Below are 14799 nucleotides of genomic sequence, written 5' to 3' on the forward strand. Positions count from 1 at the left end.
ATAACAATAACAACCCTAATCCCCCTCGAAGGGAATATTCGATCAAAAACTCTATGTCCTGTAACCGATAGAATTCAAAGGTATCGAAGGGCCAAACGGGCTGATTAAATGGATCGAAAAGACTGAATATATCCTCAATATCAGCAATTGTCCACCAGAAAACATTGTCAAGTATGTTGCTTCTACTTTTGCGGATCATGCTTTGATGTGGTGGAACACTACAGTTCAGATAAAAGGGCAAGATACAATTAACCGCATGACATGGGCTGAACTCAAAACATTGATGCTAGAACATTTTTGCCCAAAGAATGAAATACAAAGGTTAGAACATTAACTTTGGAGCTTAGAAATGAAAGGAGCGGATCACCTGGGATACACGAACCGCTTCAATGAACTGGCTCGCTTAGTACCCTGGTTGGTAACTCCCCAGGACAAACGAGTTGAATGTTATATTTGAGGTTTAGCCCCAGAAGTGAGGAGTTTGGTGAACTCCGTGGGGAACACATTGTTTGAAAATGCTGTGACCCAAGCCGGAATTGTGATTTTTGATTTGGTAAGAAGCAGAGTATTGAGAATGACCAGAGAATCAGTGGGTATCAAACGAGCTGACTATGGGACGAGAGCACAAGGAGGACAATCAAGCAAACGTGCACGTCCGATAATAAGAAATTATGCTATAACTGGTTCCGATACAAAACAGGACAGGTATAAGGGATCCTTGCCAAAGTGCGATAAATGTAATTACCATCATATGGGAGAATGTAGATTCCCGGTATGCCAGAAATGTGGTCGAACTGGGCATTATGCCCCTAATTGCAGAGCAGGTACAGAATTTGTGAACCGATCAACTCAAACAACTCAACCTCGTCGTCCACCGCCACCTAGACCTCAGCCAATCCGCCAACAACCTATCCAACAAACTTCAACCATAGCAACCTACCGTGCCTGTTATGAATGCGGCAGTACAGATCATATTAGAAGAAATTGTCCTAAGCTGAATCAAAGAATGGTTGCTAGACCGAACCAAGCATCGACTTCCAGTGCGCCTCGGGGACACGCGTTCGTTATCGGGTCAGGAGAAGCACGACAAGACCCGAACGTAGTAACAGGTACATTTATAGTCTCTGATCAATATGCTTCAGTATTATTTGACACGGGTGCCGATAGAAGCTTTGTTTCCACTAGTTTTGTATCCCTGGGTAATATGCCAGTTAGTGAACTAACAAATCCCTATACTATAGAACTCGCTAACGGTAACTCTATAACTGTCAACCAAATAGTCCAAAACTGTTCCATTATTCTTAATGACCACCCATTCCTTATTGACCTACTCCCAGTAGAGTTAGGAAGTTTCGATGTTATTGTCGGCATGGATTGGTTAACCAAGAATAAGGCAGAGATTGTGTGTAACGACAAGACAGGTAAAATCCCCTTTTCAAACGGTGAGATGATTGTGGTACAAGGAGAGAAGTCCGGTTCGATATTACCTCTCGTGTCTCATCTCAAAGTGTTGAAATGTTTACGCCAAGGTTGTATGGCATTTTTGGCCAACGTGACTATAAAGAACCCTGATGAGAAACGCATAGAAGATATCCTCGTTGTACGTGAATACCCCGATGTCTTTCCTGACGATCTACCTGGATTACCACCGAACCGACAGGTTGAATTCCGTATTTACTTAATTCCAGGATCAGCCCCTATTGCTAAGGCACCTTACCGGCTGGCACCCTCTGAAATGCAAGAATTATCTAACCAGTTACAGGAGTTGTTAGATAAGGGTTTCATTCGTCCTAGTTATTCTCCTTGGGGAGCACTGGTATTGTTTGTAAAGAAGAAAGATGGAAGTTTTAGAATGTGCATTGATTACCGGGAATTAAACAAGGTTACCATCAAAAACCGGTACCCTCTTCCACGAATAGACGATTTATTTGACCAACTCCAAGGGGCAAACTATTTTTCGAAAATCAACCTTCGATCCGGTTACCACCAAGTTAAAATTCAAGAGGAAGATGTGTCTAAAACGGCGTTCCAAACTCGTTATGGCCACTACGAATTCCTAGTTATGCCGTCCGGACTAACTAATGCTCCCATAGTTTTCATGGATCTTATGAATCGAGTTTGTAAACCGTACCTCAACAAATTCGTTATCGTGTTTATTGATGACATTTTGATATATTCGAAAACCAAAGAGGACCACGATCAGCATTTACGAACCATTTTGGAATTGTTGAGGCAAGAAAAGTTGTATGCCAAGCTGTCAAAATGTGAATTCTGGCTACAAGAGGTACAATTTCTAGGGCACGTTGTTAACCGACACGGTATCCATGTAGACCAGAGCAAAATTGAAGCCATTAAAAATTGGCAAGCTCCAAAGTCACCGAAAGAGATCCGCCAATTTTTGGGATTAGTTGGGTATTACCGGAGCTTCATTGCTATTTTTTCCAGCATAGCCCAACCTTTAACCCTTTTGACTCAAAAATATCGTGCTTACGTGTGGGGAGAAGATCAAGAAGCGGATTTTCAATTGCTGAAACAGAAACTATGTCAAGCTCCGATACTGAGTCTTCCAAAGGGAACTGATGATCTGGTAGTTTATTGTGACGTGTCCCGGAAAGGTTTAGGGTGCGTACTTATGCAAAGAAACAAAGTCACAGCATACGCTTCTCGACAATTAAAGGTGCACGAGAAGAATTATACCACCCATGATTTGGAACTGGGTGCGGTTATTTTCGCACTTAAGATCTGGAGGCACTATTTGTATGGCACCAAATGTACAGTATACACCGACCACAAGAGCCTACAGCATATTTTCGACCAGAAAGAATTAAACATGAGGTAGAGGAGATGGGTAGAGCTGTTGAACGATTATGACTGTGAGATTCGATACCATCCGAGCAAGGCTAATATAGTAGCAGATGCTTTGAGCAGAAAAGACATGATCAAACCACTACGGGTCCGATCACTTGGAATGATCGTCCAAACCAGTCTCACCGAACAAATTCGTATTGCTCAAAACGAATCTCTGAAAGGAGATCACTTGGAAGATGAAAACTTACATGGGACCGAGCAAAACTTTGAAGAAAGAACTGACGAAATTTTATATTACAAAAACCGAGTTTGGATTCCCACTTTCAGCAATCTGAGTGACTTGATCAGGGACATAGCCCATAAGTCCAAATACTCCATTCACCCAGGAACAGATAAGATGCACAAGGACTTGAAGGAGTATTATTGGTGGCCCGGTATGAAGAAGGATATAGCCACGTATGTCGGTAAATGTTTAACTTGTGCTAGGGTTAAGGCTGAATATCAAAAACCTTCGGGAATGTTGCACCAACTGGAAATACCACAATGAAAATGGGAATAAATTACCATGGATTTTGTAACACACCTCCCTAAAACTTCCCGAGGAAACGATGCAATATGGGTGATAGTTAACCGACTAACTAAATCCGCACACTTCCTTCCAATTCGTACCACTTTCACAAGCGAAAAACTTTCTCACATTTAAATAAATGAAATTGTATCCCGACACGGCGTACCCGTTTCAATTATTTCTGATCGGGATATCCATTTCACCTCTCATTTCTGGCAAGCCGTACAAGAAGCTTTGGGAACCCGAATTGACCTAAGTACCGCCTACCATCCCCAAACCGACGATCAATTTGAGCGAACCATTCAAACCTTAGAAGATTTTCTTCGCGCTTGTGTACTAGACTTCGGTGGGAACTGGGATCAACATCTCCCACTGGTTGAATTTTCGTACAACAATAGCTATCACAGTAGCATTCAAGCGGCACCATATGAAGCGCTGTACGGGCGGAAATGTAGATCACCCTTGTGCTGGACTGAGGTGGGAGATACCCAAATTACACGATCTGACTTGATTCAAGAAATCACTGACAAAATCCGTAAAATCACAAGCAAATTAAAAATCGCCCGAGATCGATAGAAAAGCTACGCTGATGTTCGTAGAAAGCCGTTATCCTTTGAAATAGGTGACAAAGTTTTTCTAAAAGTATCCCCATGGAAAGGCGTTATTCGATTCGGAAAAACCGGTAAACTAGCTCCGTGATACATTGGACCGTATGAGGTAATTTCTAAGATCGGTCCTGTAGCCTACCGATTGAAGTTACCTTTGAAGTTGAGTTCTATTCACGATGTCTTTCACGTATCAAACTGAAAAAGTGTCTTACTGACGAAACCGAAATTGTGCCATTAAAATAAATGAACATAAACGAAAAACTGAATTTCGTTGAAGAACCGGTGGAAATATTAGAGGGAAAAATAAAACAATTAAGACACAACAAAATCTCTCTAGTCAAAGTTCGATGGAATTCAGAATCGGGACCCGAATTCACGTGGGAACGGAAATCCGAATTTAGAAAGAAATACCCGCACCTGTTTCCAAATAAAGACAAATCTGAATAACCAAATTTCGGGGAAGAAATTTTATAACGGGGGGAGAATGTGACAATTGAGCCAAAACAATGTACACCTCAGTACGTATTTATCGACTAAGCAAATAAACGCCTTTTGGGTAACAAACGAACGATTAACCGAACGGGTCAGGTTATGACCCAGAAATCCCGAGGGGCCATCTATAAGTGTTATACGTTTAATATAAGCTAAAATATTAGTAATATGGCCTTAGTTTGACAGCAAACAAGTTAAACGAAAACATGCTCGTTTAACTACTCGCTATAGATTTAAACGCGAAAGATAGTTACAAACCAAGCATTGTATCATCTGTTAAGCCGGAAAAGACTTACCAAACACTTATTTGAAATGTTTTAAGATAGTTACAAACCAAGCATTGTATCATCTGTTAAGCCGGAAAAGACTTACCAAACACTTATTTGTATCATCTATAGATTTCACGTGCCCTTACGTGAAATCCTGACCACAAATTTATTTCGGGTTCGGTTTTTGGCGCTAAAAACTTATCGGGTACGACAAACAGCGCGAAAACGAGTGTTTTTCGGCTAGTTTTGTGTAAATTTATAAAAACATACTATATTTATAAATTTATAAACGTGATCGATGTGTTGTGAATAGAGGCAAGGTTATCAGTATGAGTAGAGTAGCTTATGAGTATATTTTGTTGTTACACCTAGTTTGTAGTCAAAGATAGATCAATGTAATATAATGTAAATTAGTTGTAATGTTTTTTTATAAACAATGTTGTTGATACCAGAGGTGTCTGTTACATTCCCGTTTTACGCTTCCGCATTGTGCTAGTCGGGGTGTGACAAATTGATAGTTGTATATTAATGATATATAAGTCTGCTAATCCTAATATTCTCATTAACACATGATTGGTTGAGTCCAGTTCTACATGCTTATTCGAAATCAACAAATAACTAACATGAGTTCTAGTGACAAATTTAAATGTTAAGGTTATTAGAACCATGATAAATTGTCTTCTTATTATGATTTACGATACCTTAAGCTACATTATGATAGTTGTGAGGTTTGCATAACCACCATAAAGTCACTCTTACCTTAAACCTTCATATTTTTTTTATCGATATCTGGATTGAAATATTTATAAAATAGAACTAGATACTATATGCTTTCACAAAAGACAAATGAGACCTATAAAATTCACCCATTAAAACCAAATTTCATGAGAAATCATAAAATGGTTGATGAGGGTGATTTTTCATATAATCTCATTCTTAGTCATTTTAAATCATGTCTTAAATGCCATAAATATTAATTGGCTTAAGAAATAAGTATGGGTCCATCAAAAGTTATATTTCACTTAAATTTGTGTAACTTATTCAAATGAAATATTCACACATAATTCTTTTATCATTTAAAAGGCTATTTGCTTGTATCTAATCTATCTTCTATGGTCCATGGTCTTAAAGAGATCCATTCATATATACTTAATACGATTTCTTCTAGATATGTCCCTAAGTTTATTACGACATCTAGACGTTAATGAAATCAAATCAAGTCTAACATATATATGACAGATTCCCACGTCACGTTCATCATTGAAACTTCTCTTGTATTTTTTCTAGAGATATTAATGATCAGTGGGAGCCTTAAGTGTCTCAATCATAACTTACAAGATTCTCCAGAGGTGGGAGGGGGGTAAAAACTTGATATTATCTCAATTACACCTCTTGTACAAGATAATACTCCATCACAACACTATTCCATCAAAACTCATCTCTTTATAATTTACTACTACTCTTACAAAAAGTTTCATTGTTGCTTAAACGCGGGCATATTTCTTACTAAACTAATCTTCACCAAGAGCAACTACAACAACTTATGTTATTAACTTGTTTCTCTATTAGAATCTATTTGTTTTTAAATATTGACCATAAGCATGTAAATTTCCTAAAGGCTTCTAAGGTCAGTGGGAGCAGTAAAAGTCCTTATAATGACTTATTGTCAGTACAAGAGGCATGGGGAAGAGACTCATTAAATTTTACTCCAAATTTAACTCCGATTACACCTCTTATACACATATGCTGCACCAACTCTTACACACTTAGAATCCTGAGAATGCTACCACCTAACTAAGAGCTAATCCATAATACCGATACTTTTAAAATTACCCAATAATCAACTCAGGAGGCCATCTAGGTTTTAAAACCTACTGACATTGATGATTATGTAACCTCCCTAACTAAAGTTGAATTGGATGTTGGAAATTTGATTGATCATACCTCTTATGGTTAAACCATTAATATCAATCAATCTTCTGAATGGGATAAAGCTATTATTAGAAAATAACTTCATAAGTCAAAATAACGTTCGAGATTTTGTTGAAACACCTAAGGGTGTTCATAACTAAACTAAATTCTAATACAAATGTTAAGACACTAAGAAACACGATTGATTGTTAAAGGTTATATGCAAAAGGGAAAGAATCTTATAACCTATATTACAAAAGTTTCCTTCGAGGATCATCACTGTTCAAGTAGCTTATAATAGTTAAAGAGCTACGTTAGATGGAAATTAAAACAACTTTCCCTAGTAATTGACCTACATATTTACATTTTCATAAAACAACCTGAAAGTTCTAAACTGAAGGTTAAAGAACGCTTAGTCTGTAAGTCACTAAAATCCATACATGGGTTAATGCAAACATCAAAATGTGATGAAATCTTTATACAATTATTTTCATCAAAAACCAAGTGGATTAATGTACCAACCTCAAGATGAGTGGGAGCAACTAAAAACAAACTTGTCCTTATATAGATGACATTCTTCTAACAAGTATATGTTACATAAGTCAAAGCATTGTTCACACATACTTTGATATGATAGATCTCAGAGATATTCTTTACACATGTAACAAACAATGCTGCTCTACTTTTGAGTATAATAGGATCAATGAGATAATTTCGTTGTGCTTCATCAAGTAGAAGCTTTATATAAGTTCAAGTCTATACTTGTTCAGATATTATTCAAAATTGCAACACACTAGATATGTCTATATTAATGTGAAGTATCTAAAAGAGTATTAAAATATCTTTAAAAGAAACGAAAGACTATAATTAAGAAGAAGAAGTGATAATTCAAACCGGTTGATTATTCCAAATTTTATTATACTCAAATATAAGAAAATGTAATTTTTGGGTTGTAGTCATGTGTCACCTGAAAAATCTATCTCATGGAGGAGTCATAATGAATTGATAACAACAACCTAATCAATAAATGTTGTTGAATATTTATCAGCGGACTCATAAGTTTATTAACTCCATATAAATTGTATATTGAAGACTTACTGTGATAAAGTCAGCTATCATGTTTTCTCAAACAATAATAGTTCGAGAGGTATTGCATTAAAATTTCAATATGAAATCAATTATTCGTTTATGAATGAAATGAGGAAACTTAATTTTCGTATCGAATACATACATGATACGCTTAAGGATCCATTAACTAAAAGTCTGTCACCCATAAGTCTTTTGTAAGCGCTTAATAATTAAGACGGGATTACTAATGAAATGTATAATTGCGTATCGTACTATGATTGACTAATTACTAATTTTCCTCAGTTTTGATTTTGTATGTCTCTTAATATGTTCTGCATGCATAATGACATATGGACAAATTATAATATAAATCAAACGTTCTAAAGGGCTTACTTGAAAATTTTGATCATAACTACTTAGGTTTTAAATAAGGACTGTAGTGAGATTAATGGGGGTCTTGAGCTGATGTTCAATTCAATTACTATATTTCTCTGCTCCAGTTTAAGTTTAAAACTAAAATGAGTGTTAACTCTTGATCAGGCTTATCTAATACTTATAATAAATCATTACTTGACCAAGTGGAAGAATGTAAGATAAATATATATATTATATATTTATTAATATGGCCATCAATATCATTTATATTATAACAGATCAAAATAGTTAATTATACCTTATTACATATTAGTTTGGTAATTGTTGATGGGCCATATTACCCTTACTAGCTAATAAAGGGTTTCCCCTTGGGTGTATATATAGAGAGAATAGATTAACATCAAAAGCTAATCACACACACATAACAATTTTGTGTGCCTCCTCTCTCCTAAACCGGGTTCCTCTTAAAAACCCTAACACCATCCTTAACTATACATCCTAAAGCGGAACTCGATCAAGATGACAAACATGGCGACTACATCATACTCCGTATACGGTTACTACTTTCTATGCTGTAACAGGTACGCATATAATTACAGGTTTATTATGTTATCATGTTTTTTCATTACTAACATGAAGAACCGATCAACAGAGATCTCGAAGCAATTCCAAACCCAAGCATGAAGTTGTATGATTGAACCACAGATCATAAAGAACATATAGACAATATAAAGAAAGAATGGAGATAAACCCTATACCTCAGAATCTCAAGGAAGCTTGCTTATGCAAAGGCTTTGGCTCAACCTAAGCTGGAGCTGCGTTGAAATGGCTCCTAAGTGTCCCTCCTTTTTATATTAAATCTTTTGCTCATTTAGTTAATTTGTTTAATAATCAATATTCTTGTAGTAGAAGTTTTGAAAGGTTAACTAGTGACTTGTATAGAGTAACACATGATAAGGATGAACCCCATAGATATTTCGTCAGCAAATTAAGCAAGGAAGCTCTAGAGATCCCCAACCTGGATGTTTCAACGGCTGTGCAAGCTTTCAAGATGTGTCTCAAGAAGGATACCTCTTTCTATGAGGATCTCGTCATGAATCTAGACGAAGCAAGGAACAGGGCTCTCAGGTTCATCAGGCTGGAAGAAGATAGGAAGATTCAGCAAAGGCTGGACAATTCCAATAGCGACAACCACCCGAACAGGAATTCGGATTCCTAATCATCTAAACCATATCGACATAAGCCGTATGCTAGAAATTACAGGGTCAATGTGGTGGATGATAACGGGGATGATGAATCTTATCCCAACTTAAATGATTATTGTTTTGCAGATGATATTCTTGGATTAATGTGTGCTATGCAAGATCAAGGTGAAAATGCAAGATGGCCACAAAAGAACGAAAAAAATGGTGCCTGGAAGGACAAATCCAAATGGTGCGCTTTTCATGAAGATTTCCGCCGTATGACAGAAGATTGTCTCGCTCTAAGGAGGGAGATCAGTTACCTACTTAGAAAAGGTCAATTAAAAGAGTTCATGGGAAAGAAAAATCGAAGCCGAGATACGGAGCAGGATCCCAAAAGGGCGGAATCCCCACCTGCAGGCACTCGGATTGTAAATGTTATCTCCGGAGGTTCAGACATCTGCGGCACATCCTATTCCGCAGCCAAAAGGAATGCCAAGATATATAAAGTAAAGAAGCCAGAGGGACCAATGAAAACATTGACTTTGCCTAAGGGCGTCGATGTCTTGTTTGATGATGAAGATCGGAATAATATTCAGGATCTTCATCACGATGGTTTGGTCATAACCCTTTATATTGCTAATTGTTTTGTTCACAGGATCCTAGTGGTCAACGAAAGTTCAGTGAATATCATCCAGTTGGATACCCTAAAGAGGATGAATATTCCGGAATCAAAGATTGTATCGAAATCTTCAATCTTGGTGGGATTCACTGGGGAAGCCAAGAGTACAGTGGGAGAGATCAAGCTTCTAGTCTATGTTGAACGAGTAAATTCTATGCATAAATTCTATGTTATTGATGCACGGACTTCTTTCAATGTTATCTTAGGTAGACCCTGGATCCATGACATGAAAACGGTCCCCTCAACCCATCACGAATGCATCAAGATGGCGACACCATGGGGGATTGCTAAAATTCAAGGAGATCAACAAGAATCCAAAGATTGCTATGCTTCCTCAATGAAGTCAACTGCCAAACCAACTCAGGCATAGAAATCAAAGAACAAAACAATAGATGTCTTGGAAGCAGCTGAGCAAGAGGTCAAAGAAGTATAATTAGACGATCGAGATTCCGACATCAAGGTGTTGGTAGGGACCGGGATTCCCAAAGAAATCGAAGATAAGTTGGTCAAGTTCCTTAGAAGCAGGATCTCTACCTTTTCATGGAAACACAAGGACATGACAGGTATTTCCAAAAATACTAGTACTAATAAATAGGGTTTAGACAAAAGTTTCAGGTCAATCCAACAAAAGAGAAGGAAGTTCGCCCCAGAAAGAAATGCCGTTATACAAGAAGAGGTTGATAGGTTGTTGAAAGCAAAAATGATCAGGGAAGTCAAGTTGTCTAAGGATTTAGAAAATAAAAGCATTCATGTATTTGTGGATTCCTTATAGCTTGCTAACAACTTCAACGGCTCCTATGCTGTTAGAAGTGAAAAACTAAATGAATATCTCCGGATTGTTAAAAATCTAGCAGAGAAATTCGATCCCTTTATCATTGAACAGGTACCTAGGGAGGAAAATGCTGAGGCAAATGATTTGACAAATCTTGGATCTGCTTTAAGGATCCCGACAGAAATAAAATTCCGATCATGCATATCCTGAATCCAGCCATAGATATGTCGTCACTCGATGAAAAGAAAGTTGTAAGAGAAGCTGCCAAGCAAGATCCACAAGTCAACGAAGTAACAAACACTAAAGATTTTGCTGATCCGGATCCTCAAATTAATCAGGGATCCTAGGTCCAACCTATCAAGAAATATTTATAAGACAACAAGATTCCTAAGGATAAGAATCCTAAAGCCTTTCGTATGAAGGTATCCATGTTCATTATTTTAAATGATATTATCTATAAAAAGTCTCTCGCATGTTCATACTTGAGATGCTTAGAGGATCTTGAAATACAAGAAGTTCTAAAAGATATCCATGGAGGCGACTGCGGGAATCACACTGGAGGTCGATCACTGTTCTCCAAAATCATTAGGACTGGTTATTATTGGCCAACCATGAGGAAGGATGTAATGATCTATGCTAAACAATGTGATGCCTGTCAAAGACATTGCAACATTCTTCAGCAACCACCTGAGCGTATCCATCCGATCATATCTCCATGGCCTTTCATGAAATAGGGGATAGATATCGTGGGTAAAATAATAACAGCCCAGGAGGTAAATTTTTCAAGTTAGCAATGACAGACTACTTTTCCAAATGGATTGAAGTAGAGGCCTTTACCCAAGTGAGAGAGCAAGAAGTGATATCCTTCATCAAGAGAAATATTCTGACACGCTTCGGATTGCCACCAGAGATCATATGTGACGATGGATCTCAATTCATTGGCAAGAGACCCGCTGACTTTTGTACTGCATGGGGTATCTAGATGATCGCTTCCACTCTAGTACACCCTCAAGCCAATGGACAAGCAGAATCTTAAAACAATATCATCGTCAATAGCTTGAAGAAGAAGCAGAGGACAAAGAAAGGAAAACGGGCTGAAGAACTATCGTTTGTGTTATGGGCTGAGAAACCTCGTGTAGATCTAGATCGTTGATTACAACGTGATGTTCAAAGTGTATATACGATTAATACGAAGCTTATACGGTTAGTGTGTGTTTGTGTGTGTGATCAGAGGGAATTGGGCAAAGTAACGAGGCACAAACTGAATAATAAAAACTTCGATTCTATTACTGTTAATGTTAAGCATATATATATATATATAGGGGATGACACATTAGTTAACTTAGGACTTAACGAATGTGTCATTCGTTATATTAACACTAACGAATGAACATATTCATTCGAGTTACATTAATCTTAATGAATAGCCCTTCATTCGTTGTCACATTTGTTAAGCAAGGTTAACAAATGTGGCTTACATTATAACGAATATGGCTCATTTGTTACGGAGTAACGAATAGCCTTACAATAGAGCGAATGAGGTTATTACTAAAATACCCCTTACATTATCAAGTAATATAATAATAATTTAATAAAGATCGAGACGCCCAAGTCGTGTATCAACAAACTCCCCCTCGTTTCGAGCTCTTTATACTTCATTTCTGGAACATCTTCGTCTTCCAGTCACTGCAACTATGAATCTTGAATGCATAACTTTAAATACGTTCTTACGAGCCAAGATCTAGTCGCAAATCGATACGTTAAGCTCGTGTACAATACGTTAAAGATCAATACATTAATGATGGAATACGTTATAGAGAATATCCGGCATGGTAACTGTACATAAACATAAATATGGCATAGATCTCTATGCTAACTAACTATGGAAGGCCTACTTATAGGCATGTCCCATTCGTTAGAACAGTAGTAATGAATGAGACATCTCATTCGTTAACTATACTAACGAATAAGTCTTTCCATAGCCCATTCGCTAAACAACCTTAGAGAATGGATATACATTAACTGAATGAGCTGCCATTCGTTACATAGTAGTAACGAATGGGCTCATACATTAACGAATAGCCTAGTCTTTAACGAATGAGGCCTCATTTGCTAAACATCCTTAGCGAAAAAGCCTTTATACATTAAGTGTAAATACTAAACAACCCCTATCCTATTCGAACAGCTGCGGACACCAAATACGTGCACTTAAAATAACAGACACGAACAACACGCTGAAAATACATTGCAAGATCATAATCGCTTACGTTAGCAAACCGGATATGATTATCAAGTAACATGTCGTTATCAGACTCCGATAAGTTAACGAGCCACATCGGATCGATCACACGTATGAAACTCGTGTAAGATCCGGTACCCAAAACTATTACCGCTTCAGCTGTCAAATTATCATAGTGCCATCTGTTGAACGTGGTGAATAGACTCTGAGGGAATCTCTTCATCGGTGCCCTCTTCATTGTCTTTGGCAGCTTGACTTGCAAGATCATCTTTCTCTAGCCGGTGCGTGCATCAATCACATCAACATACTTATGTGTCGGCACCTGTGGCTTGAAAAATTTGAAACCAAACCCGGTTTCATGTTGTAGATGATCATAGAACCACTCAGCCCATTGATCTTTTCCCCGATTAACAAACGGTCGGTTGGCTAAGGTTCTCACATACCATCTTGGCATAGTCAAAATATCGTGAGGACACTCAAAATAATAAATACCGTGCTCCCACTTGGCAATATATACTTTAAGCTCCTTATTGTATTGCCAAGCAACTAAGTCACCCTTCACATCTTTTGAAATCTTGTACTTCTTCATCTGGTATACCGATGTTCGAGCCTTTACAAGTCTGACTTCCTCATGTTCATTGTATCTGAAGGTCTCGATCATCTTGTTCGTGCGTTTTACGTCTTGCCCAAATAGACCATCCAAAGAATGTTTCCTTTTCTTCTCTTTTGCTAATAAGTGACTTGTTTCAACTTCTTTGTTCCATAGATCTCGTTCTTCTCTTAGACGTTGCTCTGCTACTTCAAAATGTTCAGTAGTGAAAAACGGAATACCTGAATCATTGTTGTTATCAGCATAAAGATCAGGATATTCTTCAGCAGTTAAGTCTTCAACTGCTACCTCCTCATACTTAGGCACATTCCCACATGGAATGCCTGGATTAGTACTTTCTTCAAACTCAATATCCGCCTCAACTGTCTTACCCAATTCCTCTACCTCTTCCTTATTTAGATCCAGAAGCAGGGCAATTTGTTCTTTAGTCAGTGAATGATCAACAAACTCACCCTCTTCGATCTCATCCGCATTGACCATACTATATACAATCCCGTTCATCCCCACATATAAAATCATATTAGCCGGTATCACATAGATTGGCTTTGCTCGAGTATAGTCTTTGTACGGGACGATCTGCAAATTATTACCCTCACTACCTCCACCAGTACTCGTTCCAGCCTGATTTCCTGCCGACAGTGTATTATTACCGCCTGGTTGCTGGTCACCTACACCCCCTTCATCCGGATCTTCATCATCATTCCTTAACTTCTTCAGCTCATCATCTTTGCATGTAAGTTGAAGGATGATCTCGTCTTGTTTGTCCAATCTCTCCCCCTGAGCAGCAACCAGGGTCTTTAATTCTCTATTCTCCTTCTATATAAACTGCATATGTCGAAATAAAGTTCGCTGCTCTGCCCGCATCTGTTCTTGAAATAAACGGTCTGACTGCATCTGAGTCTGTTGTAAATGAATAAGATTTAGCAAGTTGAATAATTGGGCATTAGGAGACAAATTATAGAAGTTCAGATGGACAAGTTGCATAGGACCCTGAGGACGATTGAATGCCATGAATGAGTGCTCAGGTGTTTGTAACATAGTAGGACTGATTGGAGAAGCAGGAGTAGCTGGTTGAGGACTAGGAATACGAACCAGCACAGTCTGTAGTACGTCTCCAATGTACGTATCTGAACTAGCTGTAGTCATCAACGTCATAGTCAGAGGTACTAAAGAAACTGGCATCTGAACTGGAGTAGGATATCATGTAACACCCGGA

At 37.9% G+C, this 14799-nt stretch overlaps 1 protein-coding gene across 1 annotated transcript; it reads left to right on the forward strand.

Annotated features, from left to right (window-relative positions):
• Positions 1-8627: 8627 nt before the first annotated feature.
• Positions 8628-10332, forward strand: LOC143622513 (uncharacterized). Its single transcript, XM_077093635.1, has 3 exons — positions 8628-8680; positions 9006-9227; positions 9363-10332. The coding sequence occupies exons 1-3, from the start codon at positions 8628-8630 to the stop codon at positions 10330-10332; spliced, it is 1245 nt and encodes a 414-aa protein (XP_076949750.1).
• Positions 10333-14799: the final 4467 nt, after the last annotated feature.

Source organism: Bidens hawaiensis, unplaced genomic scaffold (genome assembly GCF_021521415.1).
Source record: "Bidens hawaiensis isolate Kalapana, Puna unplaced genomic scaffold, B.hawaiensis_p1.1 tig00003182_1, whole genome shotgun sequence".
Taxonomy (NCBI): domain Eukaryota; kingdom Viridiplantae; phylum Streptophyta; class Magnoliopsida; order Asterales; family Asteraceae; genus Bidens; species Bidens hawaiensis.

Coding starts and splice junctions, on each gene's coding strand:
- LOC143622513 (XM_077093635.1), top strand. CDS start 8,628: ATGGCGACTACATCATACTCCGTATACGGTTACTACTTTCTATGCTGT. Junction 8,681..9,005: donor TACTTTCTATGCTGTAACAG/GTACGCATATAA, acceptor ATATTCTTGTAG/TAGAAGTTTTGAAAGGTTAA. Junction 9,228..9,362: donor GCAAGGAACAGGGCTCTCAG/GTTCATCAGGCT, acceptor TAGAAATTACAG/GGTCAATGTGGTGGATGATA.